At 45.4% G+C, this 24,076-nt stretch overlaps 1 protein-coding gene across 5 annotated transcripts in view; it reads right to left on the bottom strand.

The window, feature by feature from the left end:
* The window catches only part of henmt1 (HEN methyltransferase 1), a 113,073-nt gene that overhangs the window by 19,298 nt on the left and 69,699 nt on the right, over window positions 1-24,076 (bottom strand). For 3 of the 5 annotated variants that reach the window (XM_087990330.1, XM_087990331.1, XM_087990335.1), the window contains 2 exons: window positions 20,820-20,954; window positions 1,352-1,534 (listed from right to left, as the gene is read on the bottom strand). In XM_087990330.1, the coding sequence (XP_087846456.1) occupies window positions 1,352-1,534; window positions 20,820-20,954 (318 nt within the window). The remainder of the gene's footprint in view (window positions 1-1,351; window positions 1,535-20,819; window positions 20,955-24,076) is intronic. The other 2 variants (XM_087990333.1, XM_087990334.1) reach the window with 2 other exon arrangements.

Raw genomic sequence — 24,076 nt, forward strand, 5'->3', positions numbered from 1 at the left:
GGTGTTTAACCACTGATCATGAAAGAAATGGGCCAACCATTCAAGTACTGTGGCTGCAAGAGTAGGTCAGAGGCTAGGCATTTTGTGTTGAGTAACTCACCTCTTACATCCTCTCTATTTGCAGCTCCAAAAAACACTCAGAAGCTTGATACAAAGCCAGAATTATTTTAAACATTCATGAACTCCACCACCAATGCACAATGACAGCAATATGTATGATCCACAAGATGGACTGTAGTAACGAAAGCATCCCATGATACCATTTTCCAAACCCTCAATCTCTACCATTCAGACCAAGGATTGAAAATGCGTGAGAATCCACCAACTGTAAGTTCCCTTCAAAATCATGCACCATCTGACTTGGAACCAAGTCACTGTTACTTCATTGTAGCTGGGTCAAAATCCTTGAACTCCTTAACAACATTGCGTGCATCAACATTACATGGACAATAGCAGTCCAAGAAGGCAGCTCATATTCTCCAGGGTAATTAGGGATGGGTAATAAACACCCTCATGTCATGAATAAATAAAACAAAATGAGAATACTGCCACAGAATTGAAGAATTGTAAATTTAAAACAAAAGCAAAATATCATAAATGCTGGAAATTTGAACAATAAGCTAAAAATACTGCAAGCACTGTGCAGGTTAGAGACAGTTTTGTGAAGAGAAAATCAGAATTAATGATTCAGGATTGTAACCGTTCACAATAATACATTGTAGTCCAGCTAAAGTTGTGTGGAGGGACTTTCAAAAGACTTTCAAATAAAGTGTTACATTATAAGCTTATAATGGTATAAATTGATTCAGCCATTGTAAAAGGTCCTGAACTCTAAATCAAGGCAGCTTTAATTTCAGTTCGTACTCTCCATTGAAATCCAATAAGAATGACCAACCAGACCAAATGACTCCTTGAATTATCTCCTCTATTATTTTCTATTCCATCCAATAGTCATTGGCTTACTCATTTATTTTGTTTCGAGATCTACATTTAAAGTGACACGCAAATGAAGCAAAGGTGATGTGAGAAAAACACCGTTTCAAATAGTGAGTAGTTGGTGTATGGAATGCCTGGAATTGTGATGGAGACAGGTTCAACTGATGCATTCAACATTTTCTTTTATAGGAGTGGGTGCGCACAGACATGGAAAAAAAAGGCAGGAGATTAGCACTAGATAGAACCAGACAAGACAACAGAGCTAGTGTAGGTGCGATCAGTTGAATGCCATCCATCTGCTTTGTAATAATTCTGAGATTCTGTGACTCTCTGATATTTGTATGCCTCTATTTAGCTTGGTTCCTTATTTTATAATCGACAATAGTATGGGATATTTGCAGCCCTCTACACTCACCAAGCTTGGAATTCTGCCCTGCTCCACTCAAATTTATGGTCCCAGTGTCTGAATCGCATTATTCCTGGAAGTAAGGGGTTGAAATCTGCATTTGGAGTTGTAATTACAACTACTGCTGGATTCATGTATCCAAACACCACCTCTGAAAATCTCTCAACCTCTGAGATGTTTAGGTGTTCTACTCTGAAATGGAAACAGAAAATGAGCAAAGTCAGATGAAAGGAATTTGACTTTAACATGAATAGTTAAACTGAGAAATATATCTCTTATTCCTTTATAGAAAAAGTGCACATTGCTGGTAAGGTCAGTATTTTGTGCTCATCCCCATTGGCTCTTGCTAAGGTGACAAAATCATAAGACATAAAATTGGTGTAGACCATTCAGTCCTTTGAGTCTGCTCTGCCATTCAAAGAAACAGAGAAACTTAGAAAACAGGAATAGGAGTAGGCCATTCGGACGTTCAAAGTGTTTCACAATTCAATATGATCATGGCTGATCTTTCACCTCAGTATCCAGATCCCACTTTCTTTCCATCTCCTTTGATTGCTTTAGCCATCAGAATTGCCTCTCTTTCTGGTAAACATTGAATGTTTTGGCCTCAATTGCTTTCTATGACAGAGAATTCCACAGGCTAACCACATTCTGGGTGAAGAGATTTCTCCTCATCTCAGTTCTAAACTGCCATCCTGTATTCTCAGACTGTGAAGCCAGGTTCTGGACCCAAGGTCATCAGGAACATCCTTTCTGCATATATCTTGTCCAGTCCTGTTAGAACTTCATAGGTTTCTAGGAGAACTCCTCCTCATTCTTCTAAACTCAAGTGAATATATTCCTAACGGATCTAGCAACTCTTTATATGTCAGTCGTGCCATCTCAGGAATCAGTTTGGTAATCCTTTATTACATTCAGTCCAATAGGAAAAATATCCTTCCTCAGGTAAGACAAAACATAGAACAATACAGTGCAGAACAGGCCCTTCAGCCCTCGATGTTGCGCCGACCTGTGGAGTATTCTCAGCTCGTCCCCCTACACTATCCCAAAATCATCCATGAGCTTATCTAAAGATTGTTTAAATCTCCCTAATGTGGCTGAGTTGGCTACCTTAGCAGGTAGGGCATTCCACGCCCTTACCACTCTCTGCGAAAGGAACTTGACTCTGACATCAGTCTTAAATCTATCACCCCTCAAGTTGTAGTTATGCCTTCTCACACAAGCTGACGTTATCATCCCAGGAAAATGTCTTTCTCTGTCTACCCTATCTAATCCTCTGATCATAGAACATTACAGCGCAGTACAGGCCCTTCGGCCCTCGATGTTGCACCGACTTGTCATACCAATCTGAAGCCCATCTAACCTACACTATTCCATGTACGTCCATATGCTTGTCCAATGACGACTTAAATGTATTTAAAGTTGGCGAATCTACTACCATTGCAGGCAAAGCATTCCATACCCTTACTACTCTCTGAGTAAAGAAACTACCTCTGACATCTGTCCTACATCTATCACCCCTCAATTTAAAGCTATGCCCCCTCGTGCTCGCCGTCACCATTCTTGGAAAAGGCTCTCCCTGTCAACCCTATCTAACCCTCTGATTATCTTATATGTCTCTATTAAGTCACCTATCAACCTTCTTCTCTCTAACAAAAACAGCCTCAAGTCCCTCAGCCTTTCCTCATAAGACCTTCCCTCCATACCAGGCAACATCCTAGTAATACTCCTCTGCACCCTTTCCAAAGCTTCCACATCCTTCTTGTAATGTGGTGACCAGAACTGTACACAATACTCCAAGTGCGGATCGAGTTCTGGAACCATGAGGTTATGCTGCAGCTGTACAAAACTCATGGTTCCAGAACTCGATCCCTCTATTAATAAAAACTAAAACACTGTATGCCTTCTTAACAACCCTGTCAACCTGGGTGGCAACTTTCAAGGATCTGTGTACCTGGACACCAAGATCTCTCTGCTCATTTACACTACCAAGAATCTTACCATTAGCCCAGTACTTTGTATTCCGGTTACTCTGACCAAAGTGAAACACCTCACACTTGTCCGCATTAAACTCCATTTGCCACCTCTCAGCCCAGCTCTGCAGCTTATCTATGACTCTCTGTAACCTATAACATCCTTCGTCACTATCCACCAACCTTAGTGTCGTCTGCAAATTTACTAACCCACCCTTCTATGCCTTCATCCAGGTCGTTTATAAAAATGACGAACAGCAGTGGACCCAACACCGATCCTTGTGGTACACTACTGGTAACTGGACTCCAGGATGAACATTTTCCATCAACCACCACCCTCTGTTTTCTTTCAGCAAGCCAATTACTGATCCAAACTGCTATATCTCCCACAATCCCATTCCTCCACGTTTTGTACAATAGCCTACTGTGGGGGACCTTATCGAACGCCTTGCTGAAATCCATATACACCGCATCAACCGGTTTACTCTCATCTACCGGTTTGGTCACCTTCTCAAAGAACTCAATAAGGTTTGTTAGGCACGACCTACCCTTCACAAAACCGTGCTGACTACCCCTAATCAAATTATTCTTTGAGATGATTATAAATCCTATCTCCTATAACCTTTTCCAACACTTTACCAACAACTGAAGTAAGGCTCACTGGTCTATAATTACTGGGATTGTCTCTACTCCCCTTCTTGAACAGGGGAATCACATTTGCTTTCCTCCAGTCTTCTGGCACTATTCCTGTAGACTATAACGATTTAAAGACAAATGCCAAAGGCTCGACAATCTCTTCCGTGGCTTCCCAGAGGATCCTAGGATAAATCCCATCCGGCCCAGGGGACTTATCTATTTTCACACTCTGCAGGATTTCTAATACCTCTTCCTTGTGAACCTCAAACACACCTAGTCAAGTAGCCTGTATCTCAGTAATCTCTTCGACAACATTGTCGTTTTCTAGAGTGAATATTGTTGAAAAATATTCATTTAGTGCTTCCCCTACCTCCTCTGACTCCACACACAACTTCCCACTACTATCCTTGATTGGCCCTAATCTTACTCGCGTCATTCTTTTATTCCTTAAATACCTATAGAAAGCCTTAGGGTTTACCCTGATCCTATCCAGCAACAACCTGTCATGTCTCCTCTTGGCTCTTCTGAGCTCTCTCTTTAGGTCTTCCCTGGCTACCTTGTAACCCTCAAGCGCCCTAACTGAGCCTTCACATCTCATCCTAACATAAGCCTTCTTCTTCCTCTTGACCAGAGATTCCACTTCCTTTGTAAACCACGGCTCCCGGGCTCTACAGTTTTCTCTTGCCCGACAGGTACATACTTATCTAGGACACACAGTAGCTTTTCCTTGAACAAGCTCCACATTTCTAATGTGCCTATCCCCTGCAGTTTCCTTCTCCATTCTATGCTTCCTAAATCTTTCCTAATCGCGTCGTAATTGCCTTTCCCCCAGCTGTAACTCTTGCCCAGTGGTATACACCTATTCCTTTCTATCACTAAAGTGCTCACCTACCTCCAAGTCTAACACCTGGCCGGGCTCATTACCCAGTACCAAATCTAATGTGGCTTCACCCCTGGTTGGCCTGACTACATACTGTGTCAGGAAGCCCTCCTGCACACACTGGTAAAAAACTGACCCATCTATAGTACTCGTACTATAGTGTTCCCAGTCAGAAATGAGAAAAGACCCAAGTCTCTCAGCATTTCAAAACTTCGCATAATACTCCAGATCTGGTCTCACCAAGGCATTGTACAACTGCAGCAATACATCTCCGATCCTGTACTCGAATCGTTCATGATGAACAGAGTCATAGAGGTCTATTGCACATAAAAAAGCCCTTTGGTCAATTAAGTCCCAAGCTATTTTAAACCCATTTTTCAGCACTTGCTTATTGGACTTGTAGAACATAGAACATTTTGGCGCAGTACAGGCTCTTCGGCCCTCAATGTTGCGCCAATCTGTGGAACCAATCTGAAGCTCATCTAACCTATGCTATTCCATTCTCGTCCATATGCCTATCCAATAACCATTTAAATGCCCTTAAATTTGTCGAGTCTACTACTGTTGCAGGCAGTGTGTTCCACGCCCCTACTGCTCTGAGTAAAGAAACTACCTCTGTCCTATATCTATCACCCCTCAATTTAAAACTATGGCCCATTGTGCTAGCCATCGCTGTCTGAGGAAAAAGGCTCTCACTGTCCAACTTATCTAACCCTCTGATTATCTTATATTGTATGTTTTAGCATTGCAAGTGCACATCTAAATATTTCTTGAAGTTTTTTTTAGTGTTTTGGCCTCTATTTCTATCAGGCAGTTAGCTCCAGATTCCCACTATCCTCTGAATGAAATATTTTTCCTCAATTTCCTCTAAACCTCCTGCCCGTTACGTTAAATACATGCCTCCTGGTCATTGATCCCTTCACCATGGGAGAGTAGCTTCCAGTCTAAACACCCACGGCAATATAATTTCATATATCTCAATCATGCCTCCCCCCCAACAACCTTCTCTGCTCCAAGGAAAACAACTCAAATCTATCCTATTTCAGACTATCAACAGTTTAGAGGGGACAGATTTTGCACGGTATTCAGGAGAGTTTATAATACCAACTCCCAGAAGGCTTTACAAGTTGCTGGACTTAATTATGGGGAGCAAAGTCAGGCACATATTCGAAGTGGAAGTGGGAGGGCATTTCAGTGATAGCAACTACAACACTATATTTGCTATGAAATATGAAAAAAGATGGTCTGCAAAAAAGGGTTTTGATTTGGGGGCAAGGAAGATTTCATTAAAATTATACATGATGTGGCCAGAGTGGATTAGGAACACCTGATTCTGGGTAAATTCACAGCACAACAGTGGGGTTGTCAGATCAACAAGCTCTGCATGCACAGGAACGAGAGACCACATCCGGTGTGAGAGATAGACTGACTGCGTGAATATATAATTTGGGGATTAGATTAGATTCCCTACTGTATGAAAACAGGCCCTTCGGCCCAACAAGTCCACACCGACCCTCCGAAGAGTAACCCACCTGCACCCATTCCCTTACCCTGTATTTACCCCTGAATAATGCACCTAACACTATGGGGCAATTTAGCATGGCCAATTCACCTGGCTAGCACATCTTTGGACTGTGGGAGGAAACCGGAGCACCCGGAGAAAACCCACGCAGACACGGGAGAATGTGCAAACTCCACACAGACAGTTACCCGAGGCAGGAATTGAACTCGGGTCCCTTGTGCTGTGAGGCCGAAGTGCTTACCACTGAGCTACCATGCCACCCTACAGATTGCCAATCTGAAAAGAATCCCTTATTCCCACTTGCTGTTTCCTGCCCATTAGCCATTTCTCTACCCATGCCAATATATTACCTCCAACACCACTGGCTCTTATCTTGTGACATCTCTTTGTGAGGTTAGAAACAGCATGGGAATTAGGCGCAGAGGGGAAGCAGTGCTTTTTCCTTGCTTATTTTTTGAACAGTATAAACTGAAGCAATGGGTCTGGGACCCAGTCAGAACAAAAAAAGTGATATCACAGGAAAATCACAAGTTCATTGGTTGGTAAAAGCTGCTAATTTGACTCTTACGGGTTACTTTCAGTGTGAAAGTAAATAGGAGAAATATGAACTAAAAGAGCTGTAGGAACTTTTTTAAGAACTAAGTAAATAAAACAGAGATGCAGGGTCAGGGCAGTGTGCTTCATAGTGATCACATCTGTAGAAAGCTGTTAGCTTAAGAAATTCCAGCTAAGAGAACCATGATATTTGCATGGCTGGTTTGTATTGAGGTTTGACCTGAGCAGAAAACCTGGTCATCAGGTGTGAGGCACTGTCATTGCTGTTATACGTGGCACAGGTCTGGCCTATTCCTAGAACCTGTGCCGCTGCAGTCACCCGGGCCATTTTCCAATTTATATGGAGGTCAAAGATGGACCGGGTCCGAAGGGACTCTATATATAAAGATCTGGCCAACGGGGGAAAAAACACACCCAATGCCCCCACCATCATCCTGATGGCCACCTTTGTGTGTGGTTGAATCAAGCTGTGCGTGGATCCCCGGTATGCAAACGCCAAGTGTCACTACGTACTGAGGTTCTACCTGTCCCCGGTGTTGCGATGGATGGGCCTGGCCTCGCTGCCGCTGAACTCTCCGAGTAGTTGGACCGCAAGTGGCAGGTCAGGGTAACCCTGAAGGTCGCTGCCAGTGGGAACATCCTCCACCCACCCTCCAGCTTACCTGACATACGCAGGGCAGCCGAACGTAGGCCGAACCTGCAGGAGGTCAGGCCACATGGCGACGGATTGTAAGGTGACCATCTGTCAAAACTGCAAGCAGGAAGGCCACCTGACCAAGGAATGTAAAGAGGCCAAGAACTGTAACGTGTGCGGAGAGGCAGGCCACATGTACAAGGCCTGCCCAAGACGAGGGGCCACCACCTATGCCCAGATGGCCGGAAGTGGCAACACAAGCCGAGAACCGCATAAGACCAGCAAGGTACCACAAAACAGCATGGGAACGGTGTCTGGTGGCATCCAGAAGGAAGGGCAGACTGGAGCGGAGCAGATGGCAGACAGCGGGGACGTGCAGCAGCCGATCCAAGCTCCTTCAAGACGGAGGAAATGGAAGAGGAGGGAACAAAGGAGGCAGAGGATTGGATTACTGTCAAAAACAGGAAGAAGAAACCTTGCCAGGCTCCCAAAGCCACCCAGCAAAAGGGGAAACGACATCTACACGACGAGGATACAGGCAACTCTTCGGATGGTGAGGGTAGGCACAAGGAGGGTTGTCCCCAGAGGAAGAGACAGAGCGCCATGGGGAAAAAGGAGGGCAGCACCGCCCAAACAGGAAAAGACGATCCCTCTGAGAGAACGGGTAAAGACCACTCCCCCACCCAGTGAGAACCAAGAGGTACCCACAGCCCCACAGCTCCAGGTAACTGGGAGCAGCGGTCCTGTGACAGCCCCGCTGTCAGACAGAGAACTGGACTGTGTGGGCCCTGGGCCCAACCCGAAGACACCAGAGCGGGGAAATGGCCCCAGCGTGAAGCAGGACAGCTACCTCAGCCCCGGGAGGGTCCAGCAGTTTGCTGTCACCACGGGGATGCACACAGCTATCCCAGAGAGGCAAGACCAGCAGCAAATGGACACTGGTAACCTCGTAAACTGTTAAAATGGGGATAAAAACTGCCAGTATCAATGTGCTACGCGATGTGTTTTCTACAATGGCCTTCCTGGCCAACGTTAAAGCCAACATCCTGTTTCTGCAGGAGTGTGGGATACCGCACCTCAGCAGCTACAGGAGATGGTCGAGCTTGAGGCCCCATGGGCCGTCAGTTTGGTCGGGGGGCAACGATAGCTGCGCCTCCGGCCTGGATATCCTGTTGTGAGGAGGCAACTTCACCATCTCCGAGGTTAAGGAGATGGTGGGCGGGCGCCTCCTCGTCAATGACGTCATGTACAGGAATGCTCCCCTGAGACTGATTAATGTGTATGCCCCAGTGGGTAAGAGTGAATGGTTGGCCGTCCTGCAGCAGCTTCCACTGTTGCTGGCTACATCCAGACCAGTCATTCTGGCCGGAGACTTCAACTGTATCATTGATGCAGATGGACGATCCGGCGGGGGAGACAGTAAACTGGACTCCGCATCCAGAGCCCTGATGGAAACGGTCAAAGATGCCAAGCTGCACAACGTCTTCAGCACCCCTGCAGACTGAGCACAGCGTAGATACACCTGGTCATGGGCAGACGGGTCTATCTGCTCAAGGACAGATTACCTGTTTGTGTCCCGAACGCTCTCAGTCAGCTCCACCGACGTCAAGCCTGTGCTCTTTTCTGACCACTACCTCCTGCTGGCCGACTGTCACCTATAGGATGAGCAGCGGGCTGGTAAGGGAACGTGGAAGCTGAACACAAAGCTGTTGACCCCAGGAAACATGGAGGAGCTCGAGAGGGACTACGCAGGTTGGAGAACTGTGAAGCCCCTCTTTGAGTCCCCAGCGGACTGGTGGGTAACAGTAAAAGGGAACATCAAAAGGTTCTTCATCCTCAAAGGTGTTCAGGAGGCGAGAGAGGGGCAGGGAAAACTGTCCCAGCTCCAGGAAAGTATGCAGAATCTGCTCCTGCTGCAGACGATGGGGGTCAATGTCACGGAGGACCTCAAGGAGGTGAAGGGCCAGCAAGCCTCGCACTTTGCCTTGGAGGCCTCCAAGATAATCTTCTGGTCCAGGGTCTGCTCCGTGGAGAAAGACAAAACTGCTTACATTTCTTCTTCCAGAAAGTGCACAAAGAGAGCTCCTTGCTCAGCAGCCTGAAGGAAGAAGATGGCTCGATAACTTCATCTCAGGCTGACACTATGAGGATCAATAAATCCTTCTATGCCAGTCTGTATGACTCGAAGCCAACCGACAGCGTGGCCTCCCAGTCGTTCCTGTCCTCTATCACAGAGGTCTTAGACGACAGAACACGGGAGTGGCTGGACCAGCCGCTATCTCTGGAAGAGCTGACCAAGGTCCTCAAGTCCTTCGAAAAGAATAAAACTCCCGGAAGCGACGGCTTACTGGTCGAGCTCTATTCCGCTCTGTGGGACTTGATTGGCCAGGACCTGCTTGAGGTGTATGACAGTATGCTTCTGGCAGGTACCATGAGTGAATCCATGAGGAAAGGCATCATCACCCTCATCTACAAGCGGAAGGGGGAGAGGGAGGAAATTAGAAATTGGAGATCAATCTCACGATTGAATGTGGATTACAAAATTTTGTCAAAGGTTACGCCAAACGGGTCAGGTCTGCTCTGGGGTCAGTGATTCACCCTGACCAAACCTGTACTGTATCGGGCAGGAAGATCGCTGAGAGTCTCGCACTCCTCATGGATACAATCGCCTACGTGCAGGACAGAGGGTTGGACACCTGCCTCATCAGCCTGGACCAGGAGAAAGCCTTTGACAGGATATCACACATGTATATGAGAGATGTTCTCTCCAAAATGGGCTTTGGGAGGGAATCTGCAATTGGATCAAAATGCTCTACACCAACATTGTCAGTGCAGTCTCAATCAATGGGTGGGAATCAGATAGCTTCCCAGTCAGATCTGGAGTCAGGCAGGGCTGCCCTCTCTCTCCTGCCTTGTTCGTGTTCTGCATAGAGCCATTTGCCGAATCCATCAGGAAGGATGCGAGCCTGAGAGGGGTGACTATTCCTGGAAGCGGGGGCCTACAAGTTAAGGCCTCCCTGTACATGGATGACGTCACCGTTTTTTGCTCGGATCCGCTGTCCGTGCACAGACTCATGTGCATATGTGACCAGTTCGAATGGGCCTCGGGGGCCAAGATAAACCGAGGCAAGAGCAAGGCCATGCTCTTCGGGAACTGGGCCGACCAATCCTCGATCCCCTTCACCGTCAGGACTGACCACCTGAAGATGCTGGGTATTTGGCACGGGGGGGGGGGGTGGGGGGTCTGGGGCGTGCGCCAAGTCTTGGGAGGAGCATATCAACAAAGTGAGGCAGAAACTGGGCAGATGGAAGCTACGGTTGCTCTCCATCGTGGGAAAAAAACGTGGTCATCAGGTGTGAGGCACTGTCATTGCTGTTATACGTGGCACAGATCTGGCCTATTCTCAGAACTTGTGCCGCTGCAGTCACCTGAGCCATCTTCCATTTTATATGGAGATCAAAGATGGACCGGTCCGAAGGGACTTGATGTATAAAGATCTGGCCAACGGGGGAAAAAACACACCCAATGCCACCCTCACCCTGATGGCCACCTTTGTGTGTGGCTGCATCAAGCTGTGCGTGGATCCCCGGTAGGCAAACACCAAGTGTCACTATGTACTGAGGTTCTACCTGTCCCAGGGTTTGCGAAGGAGCCTGGCCTCGCTGCTGTGGAACGCTCCAAGTAGTTGGACCGTTCCGTATCAGCTAACCTTCGTGGAGAAGTTTATGAAGAAAAACACCTTTGACCACAAGTCCATCACGAAGTGGTCAGCACGTAGTGTCACTGAGACCCTTCGGGAAAAGGAAAGCGCGGATCCTATCAAGCAATTCCCTGAGCAGACTGTCAAAGTCATTTGGCAGAATGCCTCATCGCCAGAACTTTCCAACAAGCACCAAGACATGACTTAGCTGGTGGTGAGAAGGACTCTGCCTGTGAGATCCTTAATGCACACCCGGACTTTCTGCCGCTCCGCATGCTGTCCTCGAAGCGGCTGCGGGGGGGGGGAAAACGAGACGGTCACACACCTCCTTCTGGAATGTGCCTCTGCAGAAGAAGTCTGGAGAGGAATGCAGTGGTGTTTGTCGAGGTTCGTCCCGAGCAGCGCCGTGACGCGGGACTCCGTGCTCTACGGTCTGTTCCCCGGGACGCACACCGAGACGAACATCAACTGTGCCTGGAGGATCATCAACTCGGTGAAAGACGCTCTTTGGGCAGTCCGAACCTGTTGATCTTCCAGCTGAAGGAGTTGACCCCAACTGAGTGTTGCAGACTGGCACATTCCAAGGTCCAAGACTACGTGTTGAGGGACGCGCTGAAGCTTGGGGCAGCTGCCGCCAAGGTGCGGTGGGGAAAGACCACCGTGTAACATCTGCCTGCCTAAAAAGAACAGGGGGGCCACCCAGTCATTTGGGCTCCGTTGACGCCTCAGCAGAAGAGCTGGATAGTAAATGTACAGATGTGTATACAGGAAAAATAAATTTCGATGTCTGTATGTAAAGCAATGTAATGTGTGCACAAGAATGGCATGACCGATTGTATAGAGATCCAAATAATTTTATAAAGTATATATTTGAAATAAAAAAAAGCTCCATGATACAAGACTCTGTGCTATTTGGTTTGTTCCCTGGAATACACACCGAGACAAACATCAACTGCACCTGAAGGACCATCAACTCAGTGAAAAATGCTCTTTGGTCTACCCAAAACCTGTTGGTTCTCCAGAACAAGGAGTTGACCCCAACTGAGTGTTGCAGACTGGCACATTCCAAGGTCCTCGACTATGTGCTGAGGGATGCACTAAAGCTTGGGGCAGCTACTGCCAAGGTGCAGTGAGGAAGGACCACTGTCTGAGATCTTCCTCCAGAAGATGAATGGGGGGTCAGTTCAGTTGCTGGACCATTCTAGTTCCTTAAGCATTTTGTTTCATGCAAGATGGTAGCAGAGTAAGACGTTCAGCTGGAGCTCCTTTGCTCCACCCATTCTTTTTCCTTTCTTTTCCTTTTTTTACTCTCCTGCTTTTTTTTTCCCAATAATGACTTTGATTTACCTCGAGGAGAGTGGAGGAGCTGGCAAGCCCCAGAGGTGAATCCTGGAGTAGAGGCCAGTGAGGGAAATTGAATCCCGGAGCAGAGGCCACCGAGGAGAATAGAGTCCCAGAAAAAAACTTACCTTGGAGCACCTGAGATCCAGTGCAGAGTAGACTGGAGGTTTGGAGCGAAGCGGGGACAATTGTTGGACTGGAGTCTGGTATGACCTGCTGTGCTTTTCCAGCACTACTCTAATTCAGATTCTGATCTCCAGCATCTGCAGTCCTCACTTTTGCCTAATTTCTAGGATAGCAGGACTGATATATGAAGGAAGACTGGATTAATTGGGCTTGTACTCACTGAAATTTAGAAAAATGAAGAGGGATCTCATAGAAGCATACAAAATTCTGTTGGGATTTGACAGACTAGAGGCAGGAAGAATGCACCCGATGTGGGGGAGGTCCAGAACTAGGGGTCACATAAAAATATGGGAAAAGCCATTCAGGACTGAGATGAGGAAGAATCTCTTCATTCAAAGAATTGTGAATCTGTGGAATTCCCTACCACAGAAAAATGCTGGGGCCAATTCGGGAGATATAATCAAGAGGGACCTGGACATAGCCTTGCGGCCAAAGAGATCAAATGATATGGAGAGAAAGTGGAAGTGGGACACTGAAATTTTATGATTATGGTGGTGCAGGCTCAAAGGGCCTAATGGCCTGCTCCTTCAACCGTGTTCTATGTTTCCATGTTTTACCTCTCCAAATGCATGTAAATTCTATCTCTCAGAATCCACTTCAACAACTTACCCAGTACTGATGTCAAACTCACCAATTTATAGTTCCCATGCTTCTCCTTACATCTTTTATGAAATAAAAGTACAACATTAGCCAATCTCCAGTCCTCTGGCACCTCATCTATGACTATAGATGATACTAATATCTGTGCAAGAAGCCCCGAATTTTGGAAAGTTATATTAATAAATTTTCATCTCACAGGAAATTATTAGAGAAGATTTTTAGGGTCAGGATTTACTCACATTTACAAGAATGTATACTTATCAGGGATAGGTAGAATGGCTGGCAGCATCTGTAAGGAGAGTAAAGAGCTGACGTTTCGAGTCTAACTGACCCTTTGTCAAAGCTTTGACCAATTTTGACAAAGGGTCAGTTAGACTCGAAACTTCAGCTCTTTTCTCTCCTTACAGATGCTGCCAGACCTGCTGAGATTTTCCAGCATTTTATCTTTTGGTTTCAGATTCCAGCATCCGCAGCAATTTGCTTTTATCGCTTATTATAGGTAGAATGGCTTTGTGCAGAGAACGTTGTGGCTCATAAACCTGAATGATGAAGGAAGGTTGGTAACTGTTGTCTATATGGACTTTAGTAAGACTGTTGACATGGTCTCCTCATGGCAGGCAAATAGAAAAAGTGAAGTCACATGAGCTCTGCAGTGAGCTAGTAAGATGAATACAGAACTGGCTTAGTCACAGAAGACAGAGTCGCAGTGGAAGGATGGGGCTTTTCAGACTATAGATCTGTGACAATGGTGTTCTGCAGGGATCAGTACTGGTGCCTGGAATGTAGGTGGCCTGATTAGTAAGTTTGCAGGCAACACAAAGATTGGGGGAGCTGCTGATAGTGAGGGGGAATGCTAAAGGATATAGCATGATATAGATAGGCTGGAGACTTGGGCAGAGAAATGGCAGACAGAGTTTAATTCAGACAAATGTGAGGTGATATAGTTTGGAAGATCAAATACAGGAGGGAAGTATACAGTAAATGGCAGAACACTTAGGAGCATCAAGAGGGATCTTGGCATTCAGGTCCACAGTTCCCTAACAGTGGCAGCACAAGTAGCTAAGGTGATCAAGAAGGATTATAGTAAACTTGCCTTCATCAGTCAGGGCACAGAGCATAAAAACTGGCAAGTCCTTTTGTTTAACAGGATGATGCTTGATTTGAAAGTTATTAGCAATGAGAGATTGGAGAAACTTGGTTTGTTTTCACTTGAACATCAAAGGATGAGGAGCAACCTGACTGAGTTCACAAAGTTATGAGAGGTATGTGTAGAATGGGTAGTTGGAGTCTTTCTCCAGGGTAGAAACATAAGTTATGAGGGGAGATGAATTTGAGGTAAAAGGGGGTATGTTTAAAAAAGATGTCAGAAGCAAGTTTTAGAGAGGCTGGTTAAATGCCTGAAATGCGCTGACAGAAGTGGTGGCAGAGGGGAATACAATAGTAGTGTTTAAGAGGAATCTTAACAAATATATGAATGGCCAAGGAATAGAGGGATATGCACAGCGTAGAGGAAAAGAAAGGGTTTTAGTTTAGAAAGGCATCTTGATGGGCCATAGGGCCTGTTCTTGTGCTGTACAGTTCTTGGTTTCTACCACCAGTTGCTTTACTATGCTGAATAAACCCTAAACATTTACCAGATTCTCACCAAATAACTCACTTATTTTCCTGCAATGGGTAAAAACCAATTTCTCAAGGCTGAAATGGCAAGAAAAGGCAAAAACAATGGAACGCCAGTTTCTTTCTTCCTTTAACTCTCTTAATCATTTAACGTGGCACTCCATTGGAAGTAACAGTCAAGTGTTCAGTCTTCCTAAGTGGGTTAGTTTCATATGTTCCGAACACAAAAGGTCTCACAGATCCCCTCATTGAGGAACTGGGTTTGAGCTAATTGTTAATTATGGCTAACTGCTCTTCAACTGAAAGTTTTTTTTAAAATTCTGCTTTAGGTGGAAACTACATAATTTAAACTGTAAATTTCACTTAAATGCCACTTCCAAAATTAAATTTGTAAAGAATCAAAATTTAGATTTTCTTCCCCAGTCAAATTTAGAACTGAGATGAGGAGAAATATTTTTACTCGAGGGGTTGTGGATCTTTTTGGAATTCTCTCCCCAAAGAGTTGTACATTCTATTCTTGAAAATATTTAAGGCTGAGGTGGATATATTTTTGACATAAAAAGAAACACATATTGGAAAAACTCAGCAAATCTGACAGCATCTGTGGAGAGAGAAGCAGAGTTAACATTTTAAGTTCAATTTGATTCTTCTTCAAATCAGAATTTTTTTTCTGGATTTCTAAGGAAATCAGTGACTGGAAGAGTGGGTGGGGAAATGGAATTGAGGCTCAAGGTCTCCACTACCACAGATCATATGGCCTTCTCCCACTCCTATTTCTTATATTCTCATGTTACCATTATCATCCATTTCACAAATTGCTTAAAGCTAACCTAATGGCAATCATGTAATTATCGTTAATTGCTGTAAAAGCCCAAGTCATTCACGAAGTCTTTTATGGAGGGAAATCTGCAATTCTTATCTGGACTGGCCTAAATGTGACTTTAGATCCACAGCAATGTGGTTGGCCCCCAAATAGCCAGCTGTTACTAGCGGAGCAGACGTGTAGAGAGATTGCAGATACCTGGAGGAATAATAAAATAGCATTGGTTGGAGATTTTAATTTCTATAAGATCATAAGACATAGGAGCAGAAAGTAGGCCATTCAGCCCATCGAGCCTGCTCTGCCATTCAGTCATGGCTGCTAAGTTTCACAACCCCATTCTCCCACATTCTCCATGCAACCCTTGATCCCTTGACAAACAAGAACCTATCTATCTCTATCTTAAATATACTCAATGGTCTGCCCTCCACAGTCTTCTGTGGCAGTGAATTCCATAGATTCACCACTCTCGAGCTGAAGAAGTTTCTCCTTATCTCCATTCTAAGGATGTGCTCTCAGGTCCTCGTCTCTCCTACTAATGGAAACATCTTCACAACATCCACTCTGTCCAGGCCATTCAGTATTCTGTCAGTTTCAATGAGATTCTCCCCTCATCCTTCTAAACTGCATCGACTATAGGCCTACAGTCCTCAGGCATTCCTCAAATTTAAGCTATTCGTTTCTGGGACCATTCTCGTGAACCTCCCCTGAGCACATTCTAGGGCCAGTACATCCTAGAGTGTGGGGCCCAAAACTGTGCACAATAGTCCAAAGGTAGTCTAACCAGAGCCTTATAAAGCCTCAGAAGTACATCTCTGCTTTTATAAAGAACATAGAAAAATACAGTGCAGTACAGGCCCTTTGGCCCTCGATGTTGCGCCGATCCAAGCCCACCTAACCTACACTAACCCACTATCCTCCATATGCCTATCTAATGCCGGTTTAAATGCCCATAAAGAGGGAGAGTCTACCACTGCTACTGGCAGGGCATTCCATGAACTCACAACTCGCTGAGTAAAGAAACTACCCCTAACATCTGTCCTATACCTACCACCCCTTAATTTAAAGCTATGCCCCCTCATAATAGCTGACTCCATACGTGGAAAAAGGTTCTCATGGTCAACCCTATCTAAACCCCTAATCATCTTGTACACCTCTATCAAGTCATCCCTAAACCTTCTTTTCTATAATGAAAACAGCCCCAAGTGCCTCAGCCTTTCCTCATATGATCTTCCTACCATACCAGGCAACATCCTGGTAAACCTCCTCTGCACCCGTTCCAGTGCCTCCACATCCTTCCTATAGTATGGCGACCAAAACTGCACACAATGCTCCAGATGCGGCCGCACCAGAGTCTTATACAACTGCAACATGACCTCAGGGCTCGGGAACTCAATTCCTCTCCCAATAAAATCCATATGCTTTCTTCACCGCACTATTTACCTGGGTGGCAACTTACCCATCTTTTTGTTACTCTTACCAAAGTGAATCACCTCACACTTACCTACATTTGCCACCTTTCTGCCCAGCTCTGCAATTTATCTATATCCCGCTGTAAACTGACACATCCTTCCTCACTGTCAACAACTCCACCGACTTTCGTATCATCCGCAAACTTGCTCACCCAACCTTCTAGCCCCGCCTCCAGGTCATTTATAAAAATGACAAACAGCAATGGTCCCAAAACAGATCCTTGCGGAACTTATATTCAAGTGCTCTCAAAATAAATGCCAACATTGCATTTTCCTTCCTAACTATTGACTAATCGACTGTGGCATCCAGAGTGTAAAAGGCTCTAATAGGGTGGAATTTGTCTAAGAAAGTTTCCTAAATCAATACATAGAGGGCTCTGCTTAGGAGGGTGAACCCTGGACGACTACTTCAGAAACGAGGGTGGGCAAGTGACTGCAGCGAGAGTCGTGGAGCATTTTGGGATCAGTGACCGTAAATCTCCTAGTTCTAACACTGTTACGAATAAAGATAGGACAGGTCCACAGGTTAAGGTGCTAAACTGGAGCACAGCTAATTTTGGGGCTCACACAGGATCTAGTAGAGGTCAACTGGGAGAGTCTGCTTGAAGGAAAAGGAACGACTGGCAAATGGGAAGCTTTTAGAAGTGTGATATCAAGAATCCAGTGATAGTATGCCCAGTAGGGTGAAGGGAAAAGCAGGCAGGTTTAGGGATCCTTGGCTGACAAGGGATATTGAGGCTCTGGTCAGGAAAAGGTAGGCATATATAAAGTTTAGGCTATCGGGCTCAAGTTAATCTCTGGATGATATAAAAAGTGTCAGAGCACACTTAAAAGGAAAATCAGAAGAGCAAAAAGAGGGTATGAGATGGATCTGGTAGATAAGGTTAAAGATAATCCCAAGAGGTTCTATTGCTTTACTGAGGAGAGAATCAAGGTTGCGAAGGAAATAAGGGAAGCAAGTAGGGATGTTTTGACCACATACAATTACGAGAGGAGGTGTTTGCAGCCTTAGAGCACATTGAGATGGATAACTAACCCTGGGCCTGATCAAGTCCATCCTCTGACATTGTGGGAGGCTAGAGAACACATTGCAGAGGCCCTTGCAGAGATGTTTGCCTCATCTTTAACCATTGGTGAAGTTCCGGAAGACTGAAGGGTGGCTAATGTTGTTCCACTGTTTAAGAAAGGTAGCAAAGACAAGCCAGTGAACTACAGGCTAGTTAGCCTGACATCAGTGGTTGGCATGTTGTTGGAGAGGATACTGAGGAACAGGATCAACCAACATTTGGATAGTCAAGGTCTGATTAGGGATATTCAGCATGGATTTGTGCATGGAAAGTCATGTCTGACAAATCTTTTAGAGTTTTCCGTAGAGGTAACCAAGAGGATAGATGAGGGTAGGGCAGTGGTTGTTGTCAAAATGGGCTTTAGTAAGGCCTTTGACAAGATCCCGGATGACAGGCTAGTCATGAAGGTTCGGTCATATAGAATCCGGGAAGCACTAGATAAATGGATTCAAAATTGGCTCAATTGTAGGAAGCAGAAGTTGATGATTTAAAGTTGTTTCTCAGACTGGAGGCATGTGACTAGTGGTGTGCCACAGGGTTGGCGCTGGGATCTTTGTTATTTGTTACTTATATAAATGATCTGGGTGCGAATGTACAAGGCACGATTACTAAGTTTGCGGATGATACAAAATTAGGGTGTTTCGTTAACAGCGAGGAAGGTTATCAAAAATTACAGATGGATCTTGATCAGATGGGGAAATGAGCTGAGGATTGGCAAATGCAATTCAATACGGAGAAGTGCGAGGTGTTGCACTTTGGAAAGTCAAACCAAGGTATGACTTATACAGTAACTGGTAAGATCCTGAGGAGTGCTGTGAAACAGAGGGACCTCGGAGTACAAGTACATAGTTCTTTGAAAGCCACGTCACAGGCAGACAGGGTGATGAAGGTGGCACTTAGCATGCTGGCCTTCATCTGTCGAGGCACTGAGTAAGTATAGGAATTGGGACATTGTGTTATTGTTGTACAACCGTTGGTGAAGCCGGTATTGGAGTATTGTATACAGTTTTGGTCATCCAGTTATAGGAAATACATCATTAAACTGAAAGGAGTGCAAAAAAGATTTACAAGGACATTGCCAGGATTAGTAGGCCTGAGTTATAGGGAGAGGTTGGCCAGGATAGGACTTTATTCCTTTGAACATAGGAGGATGAGGGGTGACCTTATTGAGGTATATAAAATCATGAGGAGCATTGATAGGATTAATGCACATAGTCTTTTTCCTATGGATGGGGAATTGAAAACTAAACGGCATAGGTTTAAAGTGAGAGGGGAAAGCTTTAAGAAGGACCTGAGGGGCAACTTCTTCAGAGAGTGGTGCGTATATGGAATGGGCTGCCAGAGAAAATGATTGAGGTCGGTATAACAGCAACATTTGGAGAGGTACATGGACAGGTTTAGAGGCATATGAACCAACTGAAACTAGCTGAGTGAACACCATGAACAGTGTTATGAAGTTGAAGGCATGTACTGTACCCTTGAGAGTGGATGCTGTTCTGCACTGAGAGCTTACTAGCACCTGTCATACAACTAATGAGCAGTCTCAGAATGTACTAGAAAATTGAAAATATGTACCATTTGGTTGTGAAATGGATACCAGAGATGGTTGCAGTTTTGACAACAATGGGAATTTAGCCAGTTTAAATTATATCCCAGGATATTAAAACCCAAACAAATTTCAATTTATTATTTTACCAACATTGAACCAATGATACAATCCGATGTTAGGGGTATTAAAAAAAAGGCAGGCAGTTTGTAAGTCAGATAGAATAACTGCCATCGAGAAAGACCCAAGATATTGAAACACTCTCTATCAAAGGTACCTTTTCATATGAAACATATTTGCAGCAAAAGAAAGACGACAACACAGGGAGATCTTCAGCTGGAAGGTGGAGGACACCAACAATGACAACTACCGTATGGTTTTGAAATTAAACTCATGTAATTTTAGTAAGTGTTTTACTGGAGCAGTATAGAGTGGAGGCAGATAGTAAGCAGTTAAAAGAAAGGGAGGTTAGAGTTGTGAATAGCTGTTGTTTAATGTTCACTTTTAGAGTTAAAGAATGTGTTGATATTACTTTCCTGAAATAGTGGAATTTGGGAGTTCTCTGTCACTCATATTTTAACAAGTTATGAGACGAGGTGAGTTTTCCAGGCATTTGGTTTAATTAAAAGAAGGGTTCACTGCCGTGTCGTAACAGTCAGCATGGACCAGTTTGGATTGAAGGGCCTGCTTCCATATAGTATTATTCTATGACTCAACTGCTCTCTGAAGTGGCATAGGCAAGCCACAAAAATCAAAGGACAATGGGGTTGGGCAATAAATGCTGGCCCAGCCAGCCACTCGAAGGTCACATGAATTTAAAACCAAAATTCACACATACAATTTCCATTTCAGCTGCTAAATAAATGTACTCAAAATGATTAAAACAAGGTTTACTTGGCAATTATTCCTTTTAGTATAAGTACTTACAATTCAATGCATGACACAAAGTCACAGTCCAACATGCGAGAGTCTTTTACAGTTGCTGATCCATGATACAAACTTACTGTTAACATGGATGCCCGGGGCTGTAGATAGTCGCATGGAAGGGGAGAGACGCGATACCTACCAGGTGGAGAAGTGCAAGGTGAATTTCTCTTATTCATATTTCAGGTATACAGCGATACTGATGCAGCAAAACTATAAGATAATATCCCATTTTGAAACAAGGTTGTTCTGCGATTACAATTAAAATTTTCTTAAAAAGCTTTCTACCACAGAAAGCTGTAGACGCTTAATTGTTGAATGCATTCAAAGCATAGTTTAATACAATCTGGAGCCATCATTTACCTTTGTGGCGAGGATCAGAGAAAGCTGACATAATGCAATTTGGTACCATAGGCAGCTGTGCCATAAAGATGTTTAGCATATTGGACAAGCCAGGGAACTATAGACCGGTGAGCCTGATGTTGGTGGTGAGCAAGTTGTTGGAGGGAATCCTGAGGGACAGGATGTACACGTTTGGAAAGGCAAGGACTGATGAGGGATAGTTAACATAGCTTTATGCATGGGAACTCATGCCTCACCAACTTGATTGAGTTTTGTGAAGAAGTAATGAAGAGGACTGATGAGGGCAGAGTGGTGGATGTGATCTATATGGATTTCAGTAGGGTGTTTGACAAGGTCCTCCAGGGGAGACTGGTTAGTAAGGTTACATCTCATGGAATACAGGGAGAACTAGCCATGTGGATACAGAACTGGCTCAAAGGTAGAAGAGAGGTGGTTGTGGAGGGTGTTTTTTTTTTAGAATGGAGGCCTGTGACCAGTGGAATGTCACAAGGATTGGTGCTGGGTCCACCACTTTTTGTCATTTATATAAATGATTTGGACGTGACATAAGAGGTATAATTAGTAAATTTGCAGATGACACCAAAATTGGAGGTGTAGTGGACAGCAAAGGTGGTTACCTCAGATTACAACGGGTTCTTGATCAGATGGGCCAATGAGCTGAGAAGTACCAGACGGAGTTTAATTTAGATAAATGTGAGGTGCTGCATTTTGGGAAAACAAATCTTAGCAGCGCTTATACACTTAATGATAAGGATCTAGAGAGTGTTGTTGAACAAATAGACCTTGGAGCGCAGGTTCACAGCTCCTTGAAAGTGGAATCACAGATAGATAGGATAGTGAAGGCGGCATTTGGTATAGAACATAGAAAAGTACAGCACAGAACAGGCCCTTTGGCCCACGATGTTGTGCTGAGGTTTAGTCCTAATGTAAAATATAATAACTTAACCTACGCACCCCTCAACTCACTGCTATCCATGTGCATGTCCAGCAGTCATTTAAATGTCTCTAATGACTCTGCTTCCACCACCACAGCTGGCAACACATTCCATGCATTCACAATTCTCTGCGTAAAGAACCTACCTCTGACGGCTCCTTTATACCTTCCTGCTAATATCTTCAAACTATGACCCCTCATACCATTCAATCCTGCCCTGGGGAAATGTCTCTGGCTATTGACTCTATCTGTTCCACTCATTATCTTGTATACCTCGATCAGGTCTCCTCTCTTCCTCCTCCTCTCCAGAGAGAAAAGTCCAAGCTTATTCAACCTTTCTTCATATGGCAAGCCCTCCAATTCAGGCAGCAACCTAGTAAACCTTCTTTGCACCCTCTCCAAAGACTCTATCTTTTCTATAATAGGGTGACCAGAACTGGAGGAGAAAGTGAGGACTGCAGATGCTGGAGATCAGAGCTGAAAATGTGTTGCTGGAAAAGCGCAGCAGGTCAGGCAGCATCCAAGGAATAGGAGAACCGACGTTTCGGGCATAAGCCCTTCTTCAGGAATGAGGAAAGTGTGTCCAACAGGCTAAGATAAAAGGTAGGGAGGAGGGACTTGGGGGAGGGGCCTTGGAAATGCAATACGTGGAAGGAGGTCAAGGTGAGGGTGATAGGCCAGAGTGGGGTGGGGGCGGAGAGGTCAGGAAGAAGATTGCAGGCTAGGAAGGCGGTGCTGAGTTCGAGGGATTTGACTGAGACAAGGTGGGGGGAGGGGAAATGAGGAAACTGGAGAAATCTGAGTTCATCCCTTGTGGTTGGAGGGTTCCTAGGAGGAAGATGAGGCGCTCTTCCTCCAACCGTCGTGTTGCTATGGTCTGGCGATGGAGGAGTCCAAGGACCTGCATGTCCTTGGTGGAGTGGGAGGGGGAGTTGAAGTGTTGAGCCACAGGGTGGTTGGATTGGTTGGTCCGGGTGTCCCAGAGGTGTTCTCTGAAACGTTCCGCAAGTAGGCGGCCTGTCTCCCCAATATAGAGGAGGCCACATCGGGTGCAGCGGATGCAATAAATGATGTGTGTGGAGGTGCAGGTGAATTTGTGGCGGATATGGAAGTATCCCTTGGGGCCTTGAAGGGAAGTAAGGGGGGAGGTGTGGGCGCAAGGTTTGCATTTCTTGCGGTTGCAGGGGAAGGTGCCGGGAGTGGAGGTTGGGTTGGTGGGGGGTGTGGACCTGACTAGGGAGTCACGGAGGGAGTGGTCATTTCAGAACGCTGATAGGGGAGGGGAGGGAAATATATCCCTGGTGGAGGGGTCCGTTTGGAGGTGGCGGAAATGACGGTGGATGATACGCTGTATATGGAGATTGGTGGGATGGTAGGTGAGGACCAGTGGGGTTCTGTCCTGGTGGCGGTTGGAGTGGCGGGGCTCAAGGGCGGAGGAGCGGGAAGTGGAGGAGATGCGGTGGAGGGCATCGTCAACCACGTCTCGGGGGAAATTGCGATCTTTGAAGAAGGAGGCCATCTGGGTTGTACGGTATTGGAATTGTTCCTCCTGGGAGCAGATGCGGCGGAGACGAAGGAATTGGGAATATGGGATGGCGTTTTTACAGGGGGCAGGGTGGGAGGAGGTGTAGTCTAGGTAGCTGTGGGAGTCGGTTGGTTTATAGTAAATGTCCGTGTTGATTCGGTCACCCGAGATAGAAATAGAAAGTTCTAGGAAGGGGAGGTTTACAAAATTATGAGGGGCATGGATAGAATAAATAGGCAAAGTCTTTTCCCTGGGATTGGGGAGTCCAGAACTAGAGGGCATAGGTTGGGGGTGGTGCCAGTGTAAGCGGAGGAAAAGGTGGGGGGTGGTGCTAGTGTAAGCGGAGGAAAAGGTGTTAACTTGACACCCTCCTTCGACTGACTGAACTGGTCCTCACCCTGAAAGACACCCTCCTTCGACTGACTGAACTGGTCCTCA

The sequence above is a fragment of the Chiloscyllium plagiosum genome, unplaced genomic scaffold, assembly GCF_037043375.1.
Source record: "Chiloscyllium plagiosum isolate Xiang-an unplaced genomic scaffold, Cpla_swu_hap1 HiC_scaffold_9, whole genome shotgun sequence".
Classification (NCBI taxonomy): Eukaryota; Metazoa; Chordata; class Chondrichthyes; order Orectolobiformes; family Hemiscylliidae; genus Chiloscyllium; species Chiloscyllium plagiosum.